General features: G+C 44.5%; 1 protein-coding gene across 1 annotated transcript; it reads left to right on the forward strand.

The window, feature by feature from the left end:
- Nucleotides 1-2,180: 2,180 nt before the first annotated feature.
- Nucleotides 2,181-15,910, forward strand: SHISA3 (shisa family member 3). Its single transcript, XM_083166069.1, has 2 exons — nucleotides 2,181-3,020; nucleotides 14,813-15,910. Exons 1-2 carry the CDS (start codon nucleotides 2,756-2,758, stop codon nucleotides 15,238-15,240), a joined length of 693 nt encoding a protein of 230 aa, XP_083022195.1. The 5' UTR covers nucleotides 2,181-2,755; the 3' UTR covers nucleotides 15,241-15,910.
- Nucleotides 15,911-20,395: the final 4,485 nt, after the last annotated feature.

Here is a 20,395-nt window from a genome sequence, read left to right on the forward strand (position 1 = left end):
CCCCATAGTGCCAGGTACATAAATGATTAAGCCCCCACAGTGCAGGTACATAAATGCCCCCACAGTGCAGGTACATAAATGCCCCCACAGTGCAGGTACATAAATGCCCGAACAGTGCAGGTACATAAAAGCCCCCACAGTGCCAAATACAAAAATGCCCCCACATTGCAGATACATAAATGTCCTCAGTACCTTTGCCAGCATTGGCGATGAGAGAGTGGGTGTGCGGAGGGACACGCATCTGCTCTGTCCAGCATGGGCTCGGCATGCGGACGGCGGAATACACTCCGTCCGCTCCGTGGGTGCTCATCAAGTTCTGTGGGTGCTTGGGCTCTTGAGCACCCACAGAATCGGCACCTATGCCGGCATTGCATTACTGATCTAAAACTTAGGTAGAGGCAAGTTTGTGTGACCCCCCTTATCATTCTCCCAATTCAACTGAAGAAAAGAGAACCATTTACCTCATGTCAATTCATTGGGGAGGATTTCCATCCTAAAGATATTCCAATAAAATCAATTTCCCCTTGGATATGGGGCCTGATTCAGAGTTTATCGCTGTTGTGCGAATTCGTAGATTAAGTGACTATTGAATGACTGCGCATGCATATGGAGCATAGGGTGCAGGTGCAAGGAGAAATAGCAACAGAAAAAGCGTATGCATCATAATCTCAATGCCCTTCCAATGTGACTGACAGGAAGACGGATTTTGGGGGTGGTAACCTGATGTTTTCTGGGAGTGTCAGCATAAATGCAGGCATATCCAGGCATTATGAGGGAGGGTCTGTGATGCCAGCATCAGCCTCGATCAGCCTGTCTCTGGCGCAGATAATCCGTAGGGTTACTTACATATGCACAGTGGTGTAAGTTCATCCCAGTTGCCCGGAGCTATATTTTGGTGCCCCCCCCCCACAACCATATATATATATATATGTATATATACCTTTGTTAATGACTTGTCACTCAGGGCTTAGCTCTGTTAGTGTTGCCCTCTCCTTGGTAGGTGTGCAGCCTCCAAAATCTAGCCAAGTAAAACCAATGCGGCACACTTGATATTGCTGTGAAAACAGTGTAGGTGGTTTAATCCATCTAATATCTATCTATATATAATGTCTGTCCTGAATATACAGTATATGTGTTCTATCCCAACATTCCACCCAGAACGCATTGTAAATGCGATCATTGATAAATGGGCACCATAAACATGTAGGGGAGGAGAGGTGCCCCTTTGGGAACAGGAGCCTGGTGGCAGATGACTCCATTGCCTCCCAGCTATGCACAGAATGGAAAAATCACTAGATGAATTGTGAATTGCTGATGGATTTGCGAGCGGATAGGGTTCTGCAGTAGCTTTGCGATTCATTTGCAGATTTGCATGGGACTTTTTTCTCTCTGGGCAGTGGCTCACTACTCACAGTCATCTGCAACCTTGCACAATAGCGATCAGCAATCAGGACCCATGTCAGGTGTTTTTCGCAGCCTGAACCGTAATAGACACTACGCCGTCTCTCTGTTCTCGCTAACAGGAATGATTTGCAATGCAAAATCTCCCTGTCGTAGTCAGTAACATTTGACCTTCATTAAACTGGCCCTCTGGCCCGCCGCGTATATATCTGTGGTAATTGCAGTCCGGTAACCGCGTGACTCAGCAATGGGATGCACATTGGCAGTTTGCTCCCAAACAACAACCCATTGGAATGAAAAGCATAAAATTCAACCTGGCAGGACCCCCGCTGATAATCTGGCACCAGGTGGTCACTCAACCTTTAATACATTACCGCAATTAATTATTTACTTTCACCATCACGCTGATTTTTTTTTCCTTTTACTAATTTAAGAATGTCCATAATAAATGTATCTAGAGGATTAGCGAAAGCATTCATAGCAGGGGACACCAATTGCAGTGACATCATTATCCTCATAGGATACTTGAAAAAAAAAAAAAAAAAGATATTTAAGGAACCCTAAAGAGCTTATAGAAAGGTGCCCTGTTAGGGAAGAATAAAGATGGCTTTTCTTTTGACTAGAAAAAATAAATTCTATTTCAAATTAGCCCTCATTTAAAAATAAATGGAGAATAATGAGGGGGGCTGGTGTGCTGGATTGCATTGTGTGGCAGCTCCCAGGGGGAAGCTGAGATCTGCCTCTGTGCTGGTGACAATGGAGAGCAGTGAGTGGCAGGGGGAGCTCCTCTCATTAGCTGCCTTGTGACCCCGGGGGCTGGGGGAGTGACAGGCTGCCAGACATGCACACAGAGAGACCACCAGAGGCTGCTGCCTGCAGGAGAGAGCGAGAGAGGGAGAGAGAGAGCAGCAGCCACTGGCAGAGATAAGCCACAGCCGCTCCAGGACTCCCAGTCTCAGCTGCGGTCAGAGGGATGCATCCAGGAAAGTGATGTGCTGACATTTGCAGCCCTGGCATTTATACAGGGAAGGCAGCAAGTGTCTCCCTGACTCTCCAGCTGCTGCCAGAAGGAACCCCCTGTGCTGATCTATGGAGGGCAGGAGCAGTCTGCGTTTGGGGTCCTGTGTTTGCACAATAGTGAGCAGAGTGAAATGGAGCATGTGACCCAGACCTGCTCCACTCACCCTCTAAGTGCTTGCCCATCTCCTGCATGCCATGTATATATAGGCATACTCCATGGCTGACTTATACACTTTTTATATCCTCTAAGGAGCCCGGAGGAGAAGCCAGTTGAAGTGCTGCACACAGCCAGGCAGCACCCACCTGTACCCATCTGGATACCAGTACAGCAATTATGGGGTTACTGGGATGCTATTTAACTATCGCCTTCTTCACATGGGGCACTGCCAGGGCACAAGGAGAGTACTGCCACGGATGGGTAGACGCTGCCGGCAATTATCAGCCGGGATTCCAGTGCCCGGAAGATTTTGATACTGTGGACGCTACTATTTGTTGCGGCTCCTGCTCTTTGCGCTACTGCTGCGCTGCGTCTGACGCAAGGCTGGAGCAAGGCGGTTGCACCAATGACCGGGAGCTGGAGAGTACAGGAGTCACTGCCCGTGAGTACCTCTCTCTAGGATCACATCCGAAGGATACATGCACTATAGTAATTTAGAGTTATGCTGAGTGTCAATTGTTGTTGAACCACAAGTCCCAGCCTCCAGCTCCACAACTGTAGAGGTAGTGATGGTCTGAGCTTGATCAACGTTAACATGTTCTTTCCCATATCATGCTTACCTGTAGCTGGTGCTCTCTGGTGTTGAAGGTAGTGCATTGACCAGATGGCAATACAGTGGCAATTAAAAAAAATGTGAAAAACATTTTAAAGAGACAAATACAAATGTTACAGAAGTCAGGAAAGGTGTCACTAACTACAGTATAATATACTAGTGTAGGTGTAGCATATGTGATATACCAGACTATTGCATTGTTTTCATTTACAGTACCATTAACAGGTGAAACTAGTGTTTTGAAAATGAAATATTGTAGGGATAATGATTATTGTCACCAATCCAATCTACATCTGAGTGCACACAAAGCTGCTGAACCTGTCAGTCAGTCTGAGCATCTCTTTCTAAAGCCCCGTACACACGGGGGAGATATATTGCTCAGCCATATATTGCTTAGCAATATATGGCTGAGCAATATATTTCTCAGTTTCTCCTTTTCATCAGCGACCAGAGATGGTCGCTGATGAAAATGAAACTGCCGGGGGAGCCCGGCAGTGGTAATCAGCTGGTCGCAGGAGCATGTTCCTGCGACCAGCGATCACTACAGGGGTAAAAACGGGAGCGCGCACCCAGCGATATATCGCCGGTGCACACTCCCATCGTGGGCAATATGGTCGCTTAGCAACCATATTTCCTGCGATATTATACAAAATCGCTCCCGTGTGTACGCACCTTAACTAATGATTACAGTGGTTGTGCATTGCAAGTATTTATTTTGAGATATCCATCAATAACATCAAATACAACAATAACTTCTTTCTGAAAATTATTGAAAACACTTGTTCCTATTTATGAATAGAAATCAGACAGATCTGATGAATAAGGACTGACAAGTAAACAGAATTGCAAGTAAAGATGAATCAATTTAATACAAACACATATATAGTTATGGGTACAGAAAACCGCCCAGTGTGTTTATAATCAGGAGCTGTAAGGTTACTTGGCAAATGCACCATTCTTTAACATGGATTTCCTTATATAGCTCCCACGTTGGTATTTATGCCAGCAACAGTATATTTTTATATCTTGATTTAAATCCTAAAATCATCTAGAAAAAAAATAATCTTTTCTTTGTGTGCCCTTGGCACAGTTGTAGTTAGTCGTAAATTTCTGTAAAACCACTTCAGTAAGGCAATGCATAGAAGCTCTTATACAGCAATGCATACTGCGCTGACCAAATTACCTAGGGTGAGGCATGTAATACTATACACAGACCTCCTGCACAATACTTCACAGCAGTAACGTCCCAGCGGAGAGAATTTTATGCCCTGCCTGGAGTGTATTTGGATACGTACAGTACAGTGCAAAGGGTCACTTTTTTTTTCTCGTCTGTGACAGAAGCAGAACTATATTAATATTATTATATACTTATTTTATGATATAAATATAGGAAATATCCACATGTTCTCTATTCAGATATATTTATAGCCTGTCCACAGAGTATAAGGACAAATAGTAAACAGATTGTACAGTACTAGAGGAACAAGAATGCATTGTCCTTAGAAATCTGTCTTGGATGCAGCAGTACTCCCAACAGAGAGGGTCCCACCAGGTACATCAGATTTTTCCACATTTTCTGCTCTGAACTGCAGGATATTCAGCTACTACAAGAGTGTATTATAAACCATAGCCAGCTTATCTTGAAAAAAAAAAAAAAGACATGTTATTGCTATGGGCTACAACACAGCATAGCTCTCTTTGCACCGCTTTACTGAATAAGCCCCACCAACTGTCAGGTATACTAACTAAGCCATGCGTGCATTTGAAACAAGGATGAGGGGATTGCGTTGTTATTAAAGGTTCCCAGAGATACAGTAGTTGTCTGCAGTTTTCCTTTGAGGGGTGTATTCAATGCTTATTGCGAGCTGTGACAGCGAGCAGTGCTGGCTGTTCGCTGTCACAGCTCACAGGGTCAGTATTCAACTGACCCCCTGCACACGCCGTTTCCCCCTCGTTAGGTTTTTGAAGTGAGGGGGAATCGGCGCGTGCGGACGCTAAAACAGCGAGACTCGTGGCTAAATGCAGCGGGCTCCCTGCATTGCTGCGAGCCTCACTGTATGGTGGAATACTCGCCATCCTCTGACAGCAAGGATTCCCCCGGGAACGTTGAATACGGTGAGCGGCAGGCCGCATTGAATACGGCCCTAAGGTGTATGAATAAGGAATTAATATAATATACAGTGCTAGGAGGACTTCATTGAGATATTTCATTCAGAAAAGGTTAGATTGGCTATACGCAGTTTACAGAATCAAGGCTGTCTAATAAGTTCTAACCTTTTTGCACATAGAACTAGCCATTCATAAAATTCCGATGCATTCATATAAGGCATTCATATAAGGTGAAAGCGGTCCTTGAGATCTACCAGCAGTGCATATTTACCAGAACACCCAGCAGGTGCACAGATGAAGTCGTTACTGTCACAATTTCGAGTTCGAGAGAGAGTTTCATCATACACATTATGGTACACATGGATATATATGTAAGAATGATTCTCAGTTGGTGAAAAGATGTAGTTCCTACTGTAGTTTAAAAATGTACATTTGCTTTATCCCCAAATATTGCATTTATTTGATTTTTTCCCCCAAAATCAGTGTTGCCCAATTGACAAAATAAATAAATGTTGATACAGTATAATAAATAGGCAAGTTGTATCTATAATTGGTTGCACCATCCTAGTTCTCAGTCAGTTTTGGAATCCAGAAGATGCCTTGAAACATTTCGTTTGGTTTCAGAATGCTGGGCCTCATTTGTGGAAGCAGATATTTCCAGTTGTGCTTTCCACACAGGACACCGAATCCAAGATACAGTAGCATATTGTATGATCTAATGGTAGCTGTCATGGCAACTAGTATTATATCACTATAGATCATGTTACCTAAATATGCCGAGGTCCAGAAGTGACCAGGATCAGTCTACTAGAATAGAATAGAATCAACTTTATTGGCCATGTATGCTTGCGCACACTAGGATTTTTTTGTGGATTTACAGTGCAACATCAAGCAGGGATAAAAGGGGGGTGGGCGGGGCATTACATACATTAAATTGAGACATTATATGCGGGGAACACATGCCCGCCGAGCAGCTCAGCGCCTAGACAGCCATCTACTATATATTAGTCCAGGGTCCGGCGCTCCCGATAATAGCAATAATAGCGCAGATGCCCTTACAGAAAGAATGAATACATGAGGTGCGGCATTCAGATTCTATTGTCCGCTTTGTTCTTGTAATAAACAGTATGGACTTGTAACAGGAGAGTCTCACTGTGTTCAGCCCTTGTATGCGATCATGCTTTAGAACATAACATTTGTTTAATTGTCCCGGGCCTATAAATGCATTATTTCATGATTGAGGTATGCCATTGGGAGTCCCTGTGCATAGGAAAACTATTTTTAGCTATATGGAACAATGTAAAAAACAAAACAAAAAAAGCCTATATAAATATTTAAACGCCAATTTATCAATTGGCCAGTAGTGCGGAGGTTCTCTCACCTAGTGCTGTTAATAAGGAATATTGAGACTACCAGGAGGCAGTGCTTCCATAACTTTGCCCTTAAGGCACCTTACAGTCCAGATTTTAAGGATATCCATGCTTAAACACAGGTAGCTACATTTTTTCAGTTTGATTATTCCATCTATTCCCAAGAATGAATATCCTTAATACCTGGACTGTAGCAGTTCGGGAAACCTAACGGCTTTGCAGGACTCCTATGAAGGGTAGTAGGTAAAACATCTTCATAATATCCGCAGGATGTGGGGATAGGTGCTGGATGGCCTCCCGACAGTCAGGATTCCAACGGTCTTTACACCAATGTCAGAATCCCGACTGTTAAAACCCCGACAGTTGGGATCCCGACTGACATGGGCTATTCGTACGTGGGTGTCCACGACCCCCATAGAGGGAGAATAGAATGGCGCTTCTTTGCGCCTCTCCCGCTGTCTACCGGCAGTCGGTATATGGCGTCAGACTAATGACTGTTGCAATCCCTACTGTCCGCTAGCTATGCCACACCCATGGGCATGTGGTACAAAGTGAATATAAACGTTTAGATGAGGTATCCCTCATCTTATAAATATAGGAAGCTGTGATAACCTCTTTGACAAAAACAAGCCAGAAAAATAGGTTAGCAATAACCTATCAATAGCGCACACAATTCAGTCCAATTTCCCAGTGTTTATTTCATCCCAATCACACTAAAGCTGTGTACACACGGGGGCGATAGGGGCTGAAACCGCTGGAAATATGGACACAGGCGACCATACTGCCAGTGATAAATCGCCGGGTGCGCGCTCCCGTTTTCAGCCCCGTTCTAATCGCTGGTCGCAGGAGCTTGCTACTGCGACCAGCTGATTACCTCTGCGGCACCGCCGGCAAAGGTTCCCTTTCATCAGCGACCATCTCTGGTCGCTGATGAAAAGGAGAAACTGAGCAATATATTGCTGAGCCAAATATGGCTGAGCAATATATCTCCCCCGTGTGTACGGGGCTTAACCCATACCTTTCTATGAGGGAAACATGTCCTTCTTACATCCTTTATAATGGCATCCGCTAGTAAGTTGACTTGTTCCTGAAAGCGGTACTGTAAATCCTCTTATGTGTAATGGCCCCAAAGTGCCTCCAGAACAGTTGCACAAAGGCACTTTGCAGCCAGTCTCATTGCTCATTTTCTCCATAGAGATGCACAGGGAATATTAGTATGCCCCATCAGTGGCGTAAGTTCGTCCCAGTTGCCCAGAGGAAAGGTAAATATTGGTGCCCCTCAAATAGCTCAATTATTAAGGTGTCTGTCTCAGGGCCGGTGCTAGGGAGTTCGGCGCCCTCCTGCAAACTATAAATTTGCGCCCACCCAAGCTTTACAAAGGGACAGCGCACACCGAAAGAAAAACGTGTGATCTCACAAGGAAGGGGAATGGGCACACAATAGTACTCTCACTCCAAATTACACCACATAGTAGCACAATTTTGGTGCCATGAGTTAAAAAAGAGGGAGAGTTTGCGCTGTAGGCACGCTAAAAAATGTAGGAGCGTGGCTTCATGAGGAAGGGGCTTGGTCACATAAAAGTACCAATTACACCTTAATCCCCATAACACATTATGCTTCACACAGTAATGCAAATTATACATTATGCCACACATCATGATGCCCCTTACATAATATGCAGCACACCATAATGCCCATTACACATTATGCCACACACCCTAATTCCCCTTACAAAATATGCCATGCACCATAATGCCCATATTACATTGACACACATTATGCTACACATAATGCCCCGAGAACTCCTGCATATGCCCATATTTGAAGGGCTGCTTATTCATAACGCCCACACCAGTTGCCAAAAGTAGTTGCTCTGCTTATACATAGTGCTCACACCAGTTGCCAACATTATTAGCACTGAGTAACCATATGACCACACCAGTTGCCGACAGTAGTAACACTGCTTATACACGTGCTCACAACAGTTGCCGACAGCAGTAGCGCTGCCTATACACGTGCCCACACCAGTTGCCGACATTAGTAGTGCTGCGTAATTATATGCCAACACCAGTTGCCGACATTAGTAGCACTGCCTATTCAAATATGCGCACACCAGTTGCCGACAATAGTAGTGCTGCGTAACCAAAAGCCAACACCAGTTGCTGACATTAGTAGCACTGCCTATTCAAATATGCCCACACCAGTTGCCGACAGCAGTAGCGCTGCCTATACATGTGCCCACACCAGTTGCCGACAGTAGTATACAAGTGCCAACACTAGTTGCTGACATTAGTAGCACTGCCTATACAAATATGCCCACACCAGTTGACAACAGTAGCAGCACTGCCTATACACATGCCCACACCAGTTGCCGAGATTAGTATCGCTGCCTATACACGTGCCCACACCAGTTGCCGACAGCAGTAGCACTGTCTAACCATATGCCCACACCAGCTGCCGACAGTAGTAGTACTGCTTATACACATGCTCACACCAGTTGCCGACAGTAGTATCGCTGCCTATACACGTGCCCACAATAGTTGCTGACATTAGTAGCGCTGTCTACACACATGCTCACAGCATTAGTAATGCTGCTTATACACGTGCCCACACCAGTTGCCAACATTAGTAGCGCTGACTATACACGTGCCCACAATAGTTGCCGACATTAGTAGCGCTGACTATACACGTACCAACAATAGTTGCCGACATTAGTAGCACTGACTATACACGTGCCCACAATAGTTGCCAACATTAGTAGTGCTGCCTATAGACGTGCCCACACCAGTTGCCGACATTAGTAGCGCTGACTATACATGTGCCCACAATAGTTGCCAACATTAGTAGTGCTGCCTATAGACGTGCCCACACCAGTTGCCGACATTAGTAGCGCTGACTATACACGTGCCCACAATAGTTGCCGACATTAGTAGCGCTGACTATACACGTGCCCACAATAGTTGCCGACATTAGTAGTGCTGCCTATTGAACGTGCCGACACCAGTTGCTGACATTAGTAGCATTACACTCACACTTTACTCTCCTGGCAGCTGCTCATCCTCTCCTGTGTCTTCAGTCTTGCACCCTCATAGCTCCGCCCCTTCGGTTCCATGTAGGCCCGCCCCCTCCATCCGTGAAGCTCCGCCCCTTTACGCACGTACAGTACTACTGCTGCTGCGTGCTGACCTGGCCTCTCATCTGGTGTTTAGGACAGGTAGGAGCCTGGAGGGAGCTCTGTGCCTCGGCGCTGCTTCCTGTCATCAAGTGTGACAGCCAGGCGCAGCAGCCGGCAGCCACAGAGACAGACAGCGGAGGATGCAGAGCAGGACAGCGCCTCTCCTGCCCGGCGCCTACCTGCTTTGCATCCTCTGCTGAGCGGGTAGCGCCGGCCCTGGTCTGTCTCCAGTTAGACAGGTCATGGGTTTTAATAGAGGGTGTGACACTTGCAAAAATGAAGTTAGGAGGAGGAGTCAGTCACAGAAGAGGTATCGACGGCTTTCAATTAACTGATTCAAACCAGCAGGGGAGGAGAGGTGCCCCCTTGGGAGCAGGAGCCCGGCAGCAGATGACTCCATTGCCTCCCAGAGTTTCGCCTCTACGCCCCATACAATACTATACAGAACATTGAGAGAATATGTCCCAAGACTGGAGCATTTTCCAACTACAGTATTTATTAATCATTGTAATGCAGATTTGTTTTTTGCCATTACCCATAGCAAGCAGGTAGCAAAAGAGCTCTGGGGCAAGGTAAACATATGAAAAGAAATGTTGCTATGGGTTACTGCAACATTGAAGTTTTCTGTATGTCTGTAAAATGCACCCAATGTAAATTTTCCAACAGGATACAGTCCTGCTTTCCAAGTGTCAGTATCACACGTGTAAGTGGCCAGATTGGATGAGATATGGCTGTTTGGCCATACATACACCGTTTCTCCTATAGTACTGACCCATTAGTCTATTCAGCTGTCAGAACACGATCAGAACTCATTTCTCAACATAAATGATATCGGATCTATTGCCTGATATTCCAGCAGATATTGAACTGTGCAGCGTATGTGGTCATAATCCAGAAATAAGAATATCAGGCGTCATTGGTCATTGGATCGACCCAATTTATGACATGCATTGGTTGACAGGTCGATAGGCCTTAGGGCGACACATGAAATAGGCATGAGTAAGGCCGACATGACTGTCGAACTTGCCATTGTCGACATTATGCTTGTGTCGGCCATCCGAACCGGTCAACCTTACCCATGTCGACCTTCGATGGTGGACCCAAAGTTGATCTAATGGGCGTATACAATGCATGTGTTGGAACATGTTTTTGAATGAAGAAATATGTATTGGTATTAGCATAGTACTCAGTTCATCATTTATTTATTATTATTTATTTATTACCAGTGTCTTATATAGCGCACACATATTCCGCAGCGCTGTACAGAGTATAGATGAACTTTCACGTCAGTCCCTGCACCAGTGGAGCTTACAATCTATATTCCCTACCGCATGCACACGCACACACAGACATTCTAGGGTTAATTATGTTGGGAGCCAATGAGCCTACCAGTATATTTTTGGATTGTGGGAGAAAACCGGAGTACCCGGAGGAAACCCACGCAAGTACAGGGAGAATATACAAACTCTGCACAGTTAGGGCCATGGTGGGAATCGAGCCCATGACCTCAGCACTGTGAGGCAGTAATGCTAACCACTACACCGTCCGTGCTGCCCAAACACACATCTTAAAGACACATTCTTACATATATGGAACATTATTAAGTATTTTCTTTTTGTTTACCGCAGTCACTTTTGTGTGGGAAACATTATTTTATGCTTGACAATGTATATATTATGGTCAGCCAGCTGATTGTAATGCACTGTCACTATATATTTTATGCTAGTAGTGGCTCGTTATTATTGATTTATCGAATTCTCCTGTAAAATATGCATATATATTTGTGAGCCCACAGCATTTCATATACAGTGTTATTGCACCATATGTGCTGATACAGTATATGGGGGAAATACAGTATGTGTGAATGTTGCAGATGAGTTACACAGAAGAGCATTTGATTCTTGTGTGGGTCAGTGAGATTTCCCAGCATGTTTTATATGTTTCCCCTCCTGCCTCTGTTGGAGTGTGTTGATGTTGGAACACAGTGTTGCCTCATTATTTATGGTGTGAAAGTATTCGCTTCCTGCTCGCAGGCTCAGGTAGCTTAGCAGCCTGCAATGAGTGGATGGGACATTTGAGTTAGGCAGCCGACAGGGTACTGACTGTTGATCGTAAAGAAAACCTACAACTTGCTAAACAGACACACATTTATGTACAAAATCTGCGGATGGACGCCTGTAATACAGATTGTGTCACATTGACACATATAATGGATTTGTGTATAAAAGGTTAAAGAAATATTAAATGTAATGGCCTTTTATTTATATAGTTTCCTACGTTCATACCAACCCACTAATTGTAGCATACACCTGCCTCCAGGCACAGGGAAATGTAGTCATAGCGGTTAATCCAATTATCTGCAGTGTGCAGCACTAGAAACTTGCTCCCCAAAAAAAAAAAAAAAAGTGAATTACATCTGGCGGTGCAAGAGTTGGTGCGGTTGCTGGCGTCTTTACATCACAGAACAGCAGCAATGCACACTCTTCACGGCTAAAATATTGACCCCATAATGTCAGCCGTGTAAAAATGTTGACATTGTACATATTGGTATGTGCAGAATGTCGACGTGTACACAGATGAAATCTGAAATGTCACCATAGTGTAAAAAAGGACAGATCTGTACTCACTGCGTGTGTGTAGCATTATAAAGGATGGGGGCAGCAAAAAGAGGGAGCATGATCATCAAATCATAAAGAAAGACCTCAATTCTGGATTAACATGTTTTTCTACTTATAGTGATTTATGTGACTCAAAAAGTGGATGATACACATTGGTATGTGCAGAATGTTGGTGTGTACACAGACGAAATCTGAAATGTCAACATTCTGCGTGGACTGGAGAGTTAGGGTTAGGGAGTCGAGAGTAAGAGGTGAGGACACGGGAAGAGAAAGTTAGGATGTGGCCACTGAAGGGGGGAGTTAGGGTTAGGCTATGGGGGGTGAGATTAAAAGTTAGGCCATGGGGGAGGTTAGGGTTAGGTCAATGAAAGGGAGAGTAAGAGTTAGTCTGTGGGAGGCGAGATTAAGGGAGAGGCCACGGCAGAAGGTTAGGACACTGAAGGGGAGAGGAAGTGCTAGGCTTTGGGAGGCAAGATTAAGGGTGAGGCCATGGGAGGAGAAGGTTAGGGTTAGGTTACTGAAGGGGAGAGTAAGGTTTAGGCTATGGGAGGTGAGATGAAGGGTTAGGCCACGGGAGAAGGTTAGGGTTTGGCCTCTGAAGGGAAGAGTAAGGGTTAGAGTATGAGAGGTGAGATTAAGGGTGAAGCCACGGGAGAAGGTAAGAATGTGGCCACTGAAGGGAGAATTAGGTTTAAGCTATGGGGGGTGAGATTAAGGGTTTAACCACGGGAGAAAGTTAGGGTTAGGCCTCTGAAGAGAAGAGTAAGGGTTGGGCTATGGGAGGCGAGATTAAGGGTGATGACACGGGAGGAGGTTAGGGTTAGGCCACTGAAGGGGAGAGTAAGGGTTAGACTATGGAAGGCAAGATTAAGGGTTAGGCCACTGAAGAGGAGACTAAGGGTTAGGCTATGGGAGGCAAGATTAAGTGTGATGACATGGGAGGAGGAGGTCAGGGTTAGGCCACTGAAGAGGAGACTAAGGGTTAGGCTATGGGAGGCAAGATTAAGGGTGATGACATGGGAGGAGGAGGAGGTCAGGCCACTGAAGAGGATAGTAAGGGTTAGGCTATGTGAGGTGAGATTAAGGGTGATGACATGGGAGAAGGTTAGGGTTAGGCTACTGAAAGGGAGAGTATGCGTAGGCTATGGGAGGCAAGATAAGGGTAAGGCCACGTGAGGAGAAGGTTAGTCCTCTGAAGGAGAGATAAAGAGTTAATCAACAGGAGTGGAAAGTAAGGGCTAGGTCATGGGAGGGGATGGTTAGGTTAAGGCTACAGGAGAGGAGAGTTAGGTTTAGGATACACAAGAGCAAGGTTAGGTTAAGGCACTATGAGGAGGATTATGGATAGGGTTTAGGATTAGCAATACGCACCCATCACCAGCCTCGTGTAGTGTATGCATGGCAGGAGCATTTGTAAGCAACTGCTGTGCTGTGATCTGTGTGCTGCTATACATATGCTGTGTGCAGCCTCCTTGTAAGAGAGGACACATCTGTACTCAGTACTGGAAGCGGTGTGGGTGGGGTTTGTGTGTGTGTAGCATTATAAAGGATGGGGGGGGGGGCAGCAAAAAGAGGGAGCATAATGGTCAAATCATACAGAGATCCCTAATTGCTGGATTTACATGTTTTGGATGATAGTGCAGACAATGGAGAGCAGGTAATGGACTAATAACACTTAACGCTGTGGTGTGGGAGTTTTTGATTGGGATTACTGTATATCCCAATGTGGATTGCTTACACATTGGGATATACAGTACAGTATGTAACTCAGGATTTGTTTAGAATTTTGCACAATCCTAAATGAAATAAATGTAAAACACTGTGTCCCTCCTCACCTTTATTATAATACGCAAAATAGATTCAGTAAAGTATTCAACATACTATATAAATATAGCACATGACAAATAAATGAAAAGCACTCATTAGATATCAGTATGCTACTGTATATAAACAGAACTCAACTGTTAGGGAAAACAGAAGTCCTCTAAGCTCTATGGAGGAGATGCATCAAACCTTTGAAAGATGAAGGGGGAGTTGGACCAAGCAGAGCAGTTTCCCATAGCAACCATTCTGCTTCTACCTATAATGTTCTACAGTAGCTTGTACTTGATAAATGCTACCTTGGCTTGTTATACACACTTCTCCATGTGTTACAATGCTTGATGCATCTCTCACAGTGTAGTTGCCCATAGTAACCAGTCACTTTCTGTCATTTTAAAGACTGTACTAGCTGATTGGTTGCCATATCCCCTTAATATTGTAAACCTCACACTGCCAGTTAATACTTTAGACAAGGCTGATATAAATCACACATGACACATACTAACTTTTTCAATCTTATTTTACAGAACCTGTGTATGTTCCATTCCTGGTGGTTGGGTCCATATTTGTTGCCTTTATCATCGTGGGCTCTTTGGTAGCGGTCTACTGTTGTACATGTTTGAGGCCAAAGCAGACATCTCAACAGCCAATGAGATTCACATTGCGCAGTTATCCTCCGGAATCTCTTCCTATGATTTTGACCAGTAATAATCTACGAACTCCATCCAGGCAGTCCAGCACTGCCACCAGCTCCACCTCAACTGGGAGTTCAATACGCAGACTCTCCTCCTCAAGGGCAGACCCCAGTTGCCTTGTAACCTCACCTCCACCTCCCTACTCTTCAGCGCACTCCATCCACCTGAACCCACCCTCTACATTCCTGGTGTCCACACAGTACTTCTCATATCCGCTCCAACCAGATGGAAACTCAAATAAAGGTTGTACTGACTTTTGACAGTAGGAGTCCAGAACGGGACGACTTTCCGCGGCACCAAATAAATTGCTGCGGGCTCCAGCCTGGATCGTGTGTATGTAAAGACTTCAAACAGAAAGAAATATCCATAGCGGCCTTTTTTTGCAGAACTTTTTAAAGCAACTTGGAAAGGACAAACCATTTTGTACAATATGTATTTAGCAGAGGACAATAATAGTGTGTAATAGATGGTTTACAATAGAGAAAATATTAACGTTGTTACTGATGAAGTGCTTCAACGGATGTGCTGCAAATGCACTGGCCAGCAGTTATGCATCTGTGACAATAAAACAAACAAAATAAACAAACAAATACTATAACAAGTCTGCTTATAATTATATCATTTATATATGTGTTTCAAATTAGTATATAACTAGGTGGCATGTGCAAAAATTTTGCATGTGAATAAAATACGATTAATTTTATAGCAAGGTTGGTGTTCTGTAGTAGGATGAAAGAAGAATCGGTTCATTTGTAGCTATTTTGAGTAGCCGAGCTAAACTGATCATCTTAAGGGGCATACACATGGAGAGATGCTGAAGCATTCAGTGGAGAACTTAATTTTTAAAATGGTACCTCACTTATCGATTTTGGTTAAGTATGAAGGGAGAAAAAGGATTGTCATTTTTGCAGGGGCCACCTGGTAGGTTTTATTTATTATTCCTTAAATTTTAGACAGGGCTCCTCAGGAGGATCCCTTCCCCTCTTATTATAGAAGAGGGGTCCGGATCTCTGGGTGACCTGCCTGCAGAGATAGGGAAGGATGTATCAGGGCCTGTGTATAGAGGCCTCTGCTGCTATTCCCACTGCTGGCTGCACCTGAGGTCCGGAAGGTAAGCAGCCTTTCTTCCTGCTGCCTTTGTATTCCCTGAACTCTAAGTCCCCAGCTGTGGCTTTGCAAGCAGGGATGTGGCGCAGCTGGCTGGTTATCCGGCTTGTAGTGAGGTTCACGTGTGCTTGTCCTGATGCAGCTGCATGGAGCTCTGGGGCTCTGCTGCCAGATGAGATGCAATGTCAGCAGGCATCCGACTGGGGCCGCATGCGCACGATCTGCAGTTAGGCTGAGCTGCAGGAGCTCTAGTTAGCCGAGCAGCTCAGTTTTCGCTGTCAGGTGGGGGGACAGAGACTGCACAGCGGTCTAGTAGCAGCACTGGCGGTACTGTAACAGTGCTGCTAGTCTTATTAGCATGGGGACCCCCCATGTTTTTCATACACTGAGCAGTTACGGCGCAGCGGGAAGGTGGATGGGCGAAGCTTAATGCGCTAAAGTAAACTTTTTAACTTCAGTTTGTAAACGAACCATACAATGTGCAATTGTAAATTAACACTTTCAGAAGCGAAGTATGTAGTCTTTCAAATGGTAACCTCATTTATCGATTTTGGTTAAGTATGGAGGTAGAAAAAGAAAATCATCTTCTAGAAATAATATTTTAATTAGGTGGAAATTATAAAATGACCATAATACTCAGTGGTTATCACATGCTATTGTTTACTTAATGGCTTGAATTCCATGCAATTCAATTGTAATCTTCACTCCGCTCCAATCATGTGTCACCCAGAGTCCTGCTAATTGCACCATGAAATACTCCCTACCAATTAGCCTTAATACGGCTGCTCAGAGATCTCCATTGTTCCCGGTAACTCCTGCTGGTAAACGATTGATTTGCCACGTGCATTGCACAGAACATTACGTACATAGGCTTGGTCCATAGAATTAGATTACTATTTTATACTAATTTGTAAATACTTTTAAATGTATAAGAGTGTGTGTGTGTATATATATATATATATATATATATATATATATATATATATATAATATATCATATTAGAATTTATGTACAGTACAAGTAACACATAAAACAGCAGCAATGCATACAGGGGTATTAAATTATACAGGGGAACAACAGGAATCGTATAGTCACTAAGTAGCAATTTTTAAAAAACCTCAGTTTGTGCACGGTTCTGGGCGTAGGATATAATTCGGCAATAATACTGTATTGTTTTTCACATGTGGAGATGCCTGATCATTTCCCTAGGGATGGCAAATTAATTGTGCATAGCCATACACAGTTAACTACTGTAAAAAAATATATAATAATAAAAATACTTAGTTAAAAAGTCAGCAGTTCTCCATTGCTAACTCTTAACAAAGACGTACAGGACAGTCAAGGGAATTGATGGTAAAGATAAACGGTATCTTTTTTTTTTGTTCGTTTTTAGGTGAAAACACAGGGGATCGAGGATAAGTTCACAGTCCCATGTGTTACCGTCATTATATTAGGTACTTCCAGACAGTCTTTGTACTCACTTGGTACAGGAGGAGTAATTAGGAGACCTGTGCTACGGACTAGGAATAATAATATGTAGATGCATCCAATATGAGTAGGTGGGCAAAAATAAAGAGTTTGAGGTCGGAGTAGGTAAAATTAAAAAAGGTTTATTGATAATGCTCAATAAAATGGTATTAACAAAGTGTTAATAAAGTGGGTGGGGGAATGAGGGCAAGTTAGTGTGTACACCGCTGCACCTTAAAAGGTGTCTGCGGTCCATGTCACACTGGGGTAAGGGGTAGTAGTAGTACGTTTATTTATAAGGCGCCGCAAAGTGTCCGCAGCGCCGTACATAGCAAACAAAAAACAAATGACAAGGTAACGTACAGGGTGTGTTGAAAAATACAGTATAAATAGGGGTATAGCTGGTAGAAATAAAATCAGCATCAGTTCAGAAGTAGGTGTCAAAATTGTCGAGGAGACTGAAGATGAAGTAGAGGAAGGGAAGAACAGGACAGGTGAGGTAAAGAGGTAGGGTGAGTACGTGAGGCAGGAGGACCCTACTCATAAGAGTTAACATACTAAAAATAGGTGGGTGGACGAACGAAAAACAACAGGATAAGTAGGAACGGAGGCAGGATAGGAGGATCAAAAGAGGTTAGGAGGAGGGATAGGCTAGTCGAAAAAAGTGGGTTTTGAGGGAGCGCTTGAAGGAGGTACATGAGTACAAGAGTACCCATGTAGGACGTGAGGGTGAAAACCAGAATCCGGGGGTGGGTGGTGCAGCTGAAGTCTCTGTGAGGGTCAAGGCAGTGTCGGAGTGGTACCAGAGGCTGGCGTCCCTAACCTCTGGTGGTGCACTGTAACACATACCTGTTACCCTCTAGCTCCTGCTAGTACTCACTTGAAATGATATGTAAATACTTTGAGTATATAGGTTTCCCCACAAATGTACCTCGGGCTGCCTTGCACATACACACGTCACTTTCCACTTCTGCAGCGTAACAGTCCAAAATGGAAACGTGTGTTCCAGTAAAATCCTAGAGCGACAAATGCCACAGGCCATAAATCCACCCTGGCACTTCCATTAGGTACCAGAGAAAGCAATATGACCGAGTTCCAACTTGTCCTGTTAACTTGGGTTCATGAGGAACTAGTTATGGGAAACAAAGTGTTGTGCACTTAATATATTGTGGGTAATAGAAAGGACTCCAAATAAGTATTGGTCAGTACCCATTTCCCCTAAAACACGTAATTCCAGTTGTGGATGGTGAAATGCACTGTAGTCACATTCTTCAGCTCTTGAAATTATCATAAATATATTTTTTCAGCAGCACAAAAACCTACTTTAAACATAAGGGAATAACACATTACATCAGCTAGGAAACTTTTCCAGCAAGCTATGTCCTGATCAAGCATCTACCCATGCACAAGGAGTCTAGTTTTAGAGCCCCTACAGTGATTGGCTGGCTAATGCATTTGTTTGCATGACATCACAAAAGGTACATATACATAGTAGCGGTTTGCCTCCATTACCTGTCATTTGGAGATTTTGCAGTATTGGAGCCCTGTATGCTTCTCATACAGAGATCTGTAGAAAGAAGCACTAGCTGTAATGCCTGGCTTGTATTTGTTTACTTGTTCTGTGCCACTACCGCCCGCTCTCTCTGACACGTTTTCCCCACCTCTTTCGTGATTTTCTCCCTCTTCCCCACCCCAAAGACGTTCTTCTCAGAGATTCCGGTTTTCTCCCCACTGACTCTTATCACTGCTCCTTCACTCTCTACTGTGCACCTTTGACATGTCTATATATTCCAATGTGATGACATCATTTATATCGGCAGATGAGTTTATTTTGTAGATTAAGATCACGAGGACTGCCCTCTTCTGGCACTGCAACCTCACAGGATGATCTACTATACCCGTGAATGCTCCTAGCTTTAGGTCACATGATAGTCTTGATGAATGATGGGTAGAAGGAGCAACGGTAAAGTGGACATATATGTGGAATCTCTGATCAACATCATCATCAATGCTGTAGTGTTTGATGCAAAAGCTCTACGGCTTTCATTTAGAGCTGGCAATCAAGAACACGTGTGCTGGGTTCAAAGCAAATGATTGGGTTCCCTCAGATAGTGCCTACATCAGCATACTATTCTCTGAAAGTATTTCCTAGTCTTCTTGTTTTGTGTATTACAGATGGAGCAGCTCTCATCCTGGCAGGGGATGGCGCTGGCGTCGCCAGCCGCCATCCCCCGCCAGCACCATGGCGGTGGCGAGAAGGGGGAGCGCGCGTCCCCTTCCGACGGCGCTTCCATCCGTTCCCCCGGGTCCCCGCCGGCTTGCCGGCGGTAACCCGGGGTCCCCGCCACCTGCCCGCACCCCCCCCCAACCCTGTCCGTCTCCCTGAGGCGGAGACGGACAGGGTTTCCGTTGCGCGTATATTCGCTGGCGAGGCTGCTGGCGGGTCGCCAGAGGGGACGTCCTGGCGGCCCGCCAGCAAGGATGAGACCTACTCCATCTGTATATATAATACATTTTTCTGTAGACACTTCCCACTGAAAATCCCTGTAATCTGCACACTCATCACATCCATATAAAGTGTGCAAAAGATCACTGTGGCAGAAACAATTGCACTACGTAGGCAAAAGTGATTGCACATGGATAGCAAATAGATCAACAAGATTTTATTGATGTCAGTACTTTGTTGGTCCACCACATGCAGCGATTACTGCAGACGCCCTTCTTGGCAAACTGTCCACAAGTTTCTGGTTAACAACAGGTGGTATGTTTTGCGATCCTACCTTAACTACAGTGACCAACTGTACCACTGAAGAAGGTGGAGGCAGCCAAGAACAAACTCA

Source organism: Crinia signifera, chromosome 1 (genome assembly GCF_055691185.1).
Source record: "Crinia signifera chromosome 1, ASM5569118v1, whole genome shotgun sequence".
Classification (NCBI taxonomy): Eukaryota; Metazoa; Chordata; class Amphibia; order Anura; family Myobatrachidae; genus Crinia; species Crinia signifera.

Excerpts from the sequence above, each read along its gene's own strand:
- SHISA3 (XM_083166069.1), top strand. The coding sequence starts at position 2,756 with ATGGGGTTACTGGGATGCTATTTAACTATCGCCTTCTTCACATGGGGC. Across the intron at positions 3,021-14,812 it reads GAGTACAGGAGTCACTGCCC|AACCTGTGTATGTTCCATTC; the intron begins GTGAGTACCTCT and ends CTTATTTTACAG.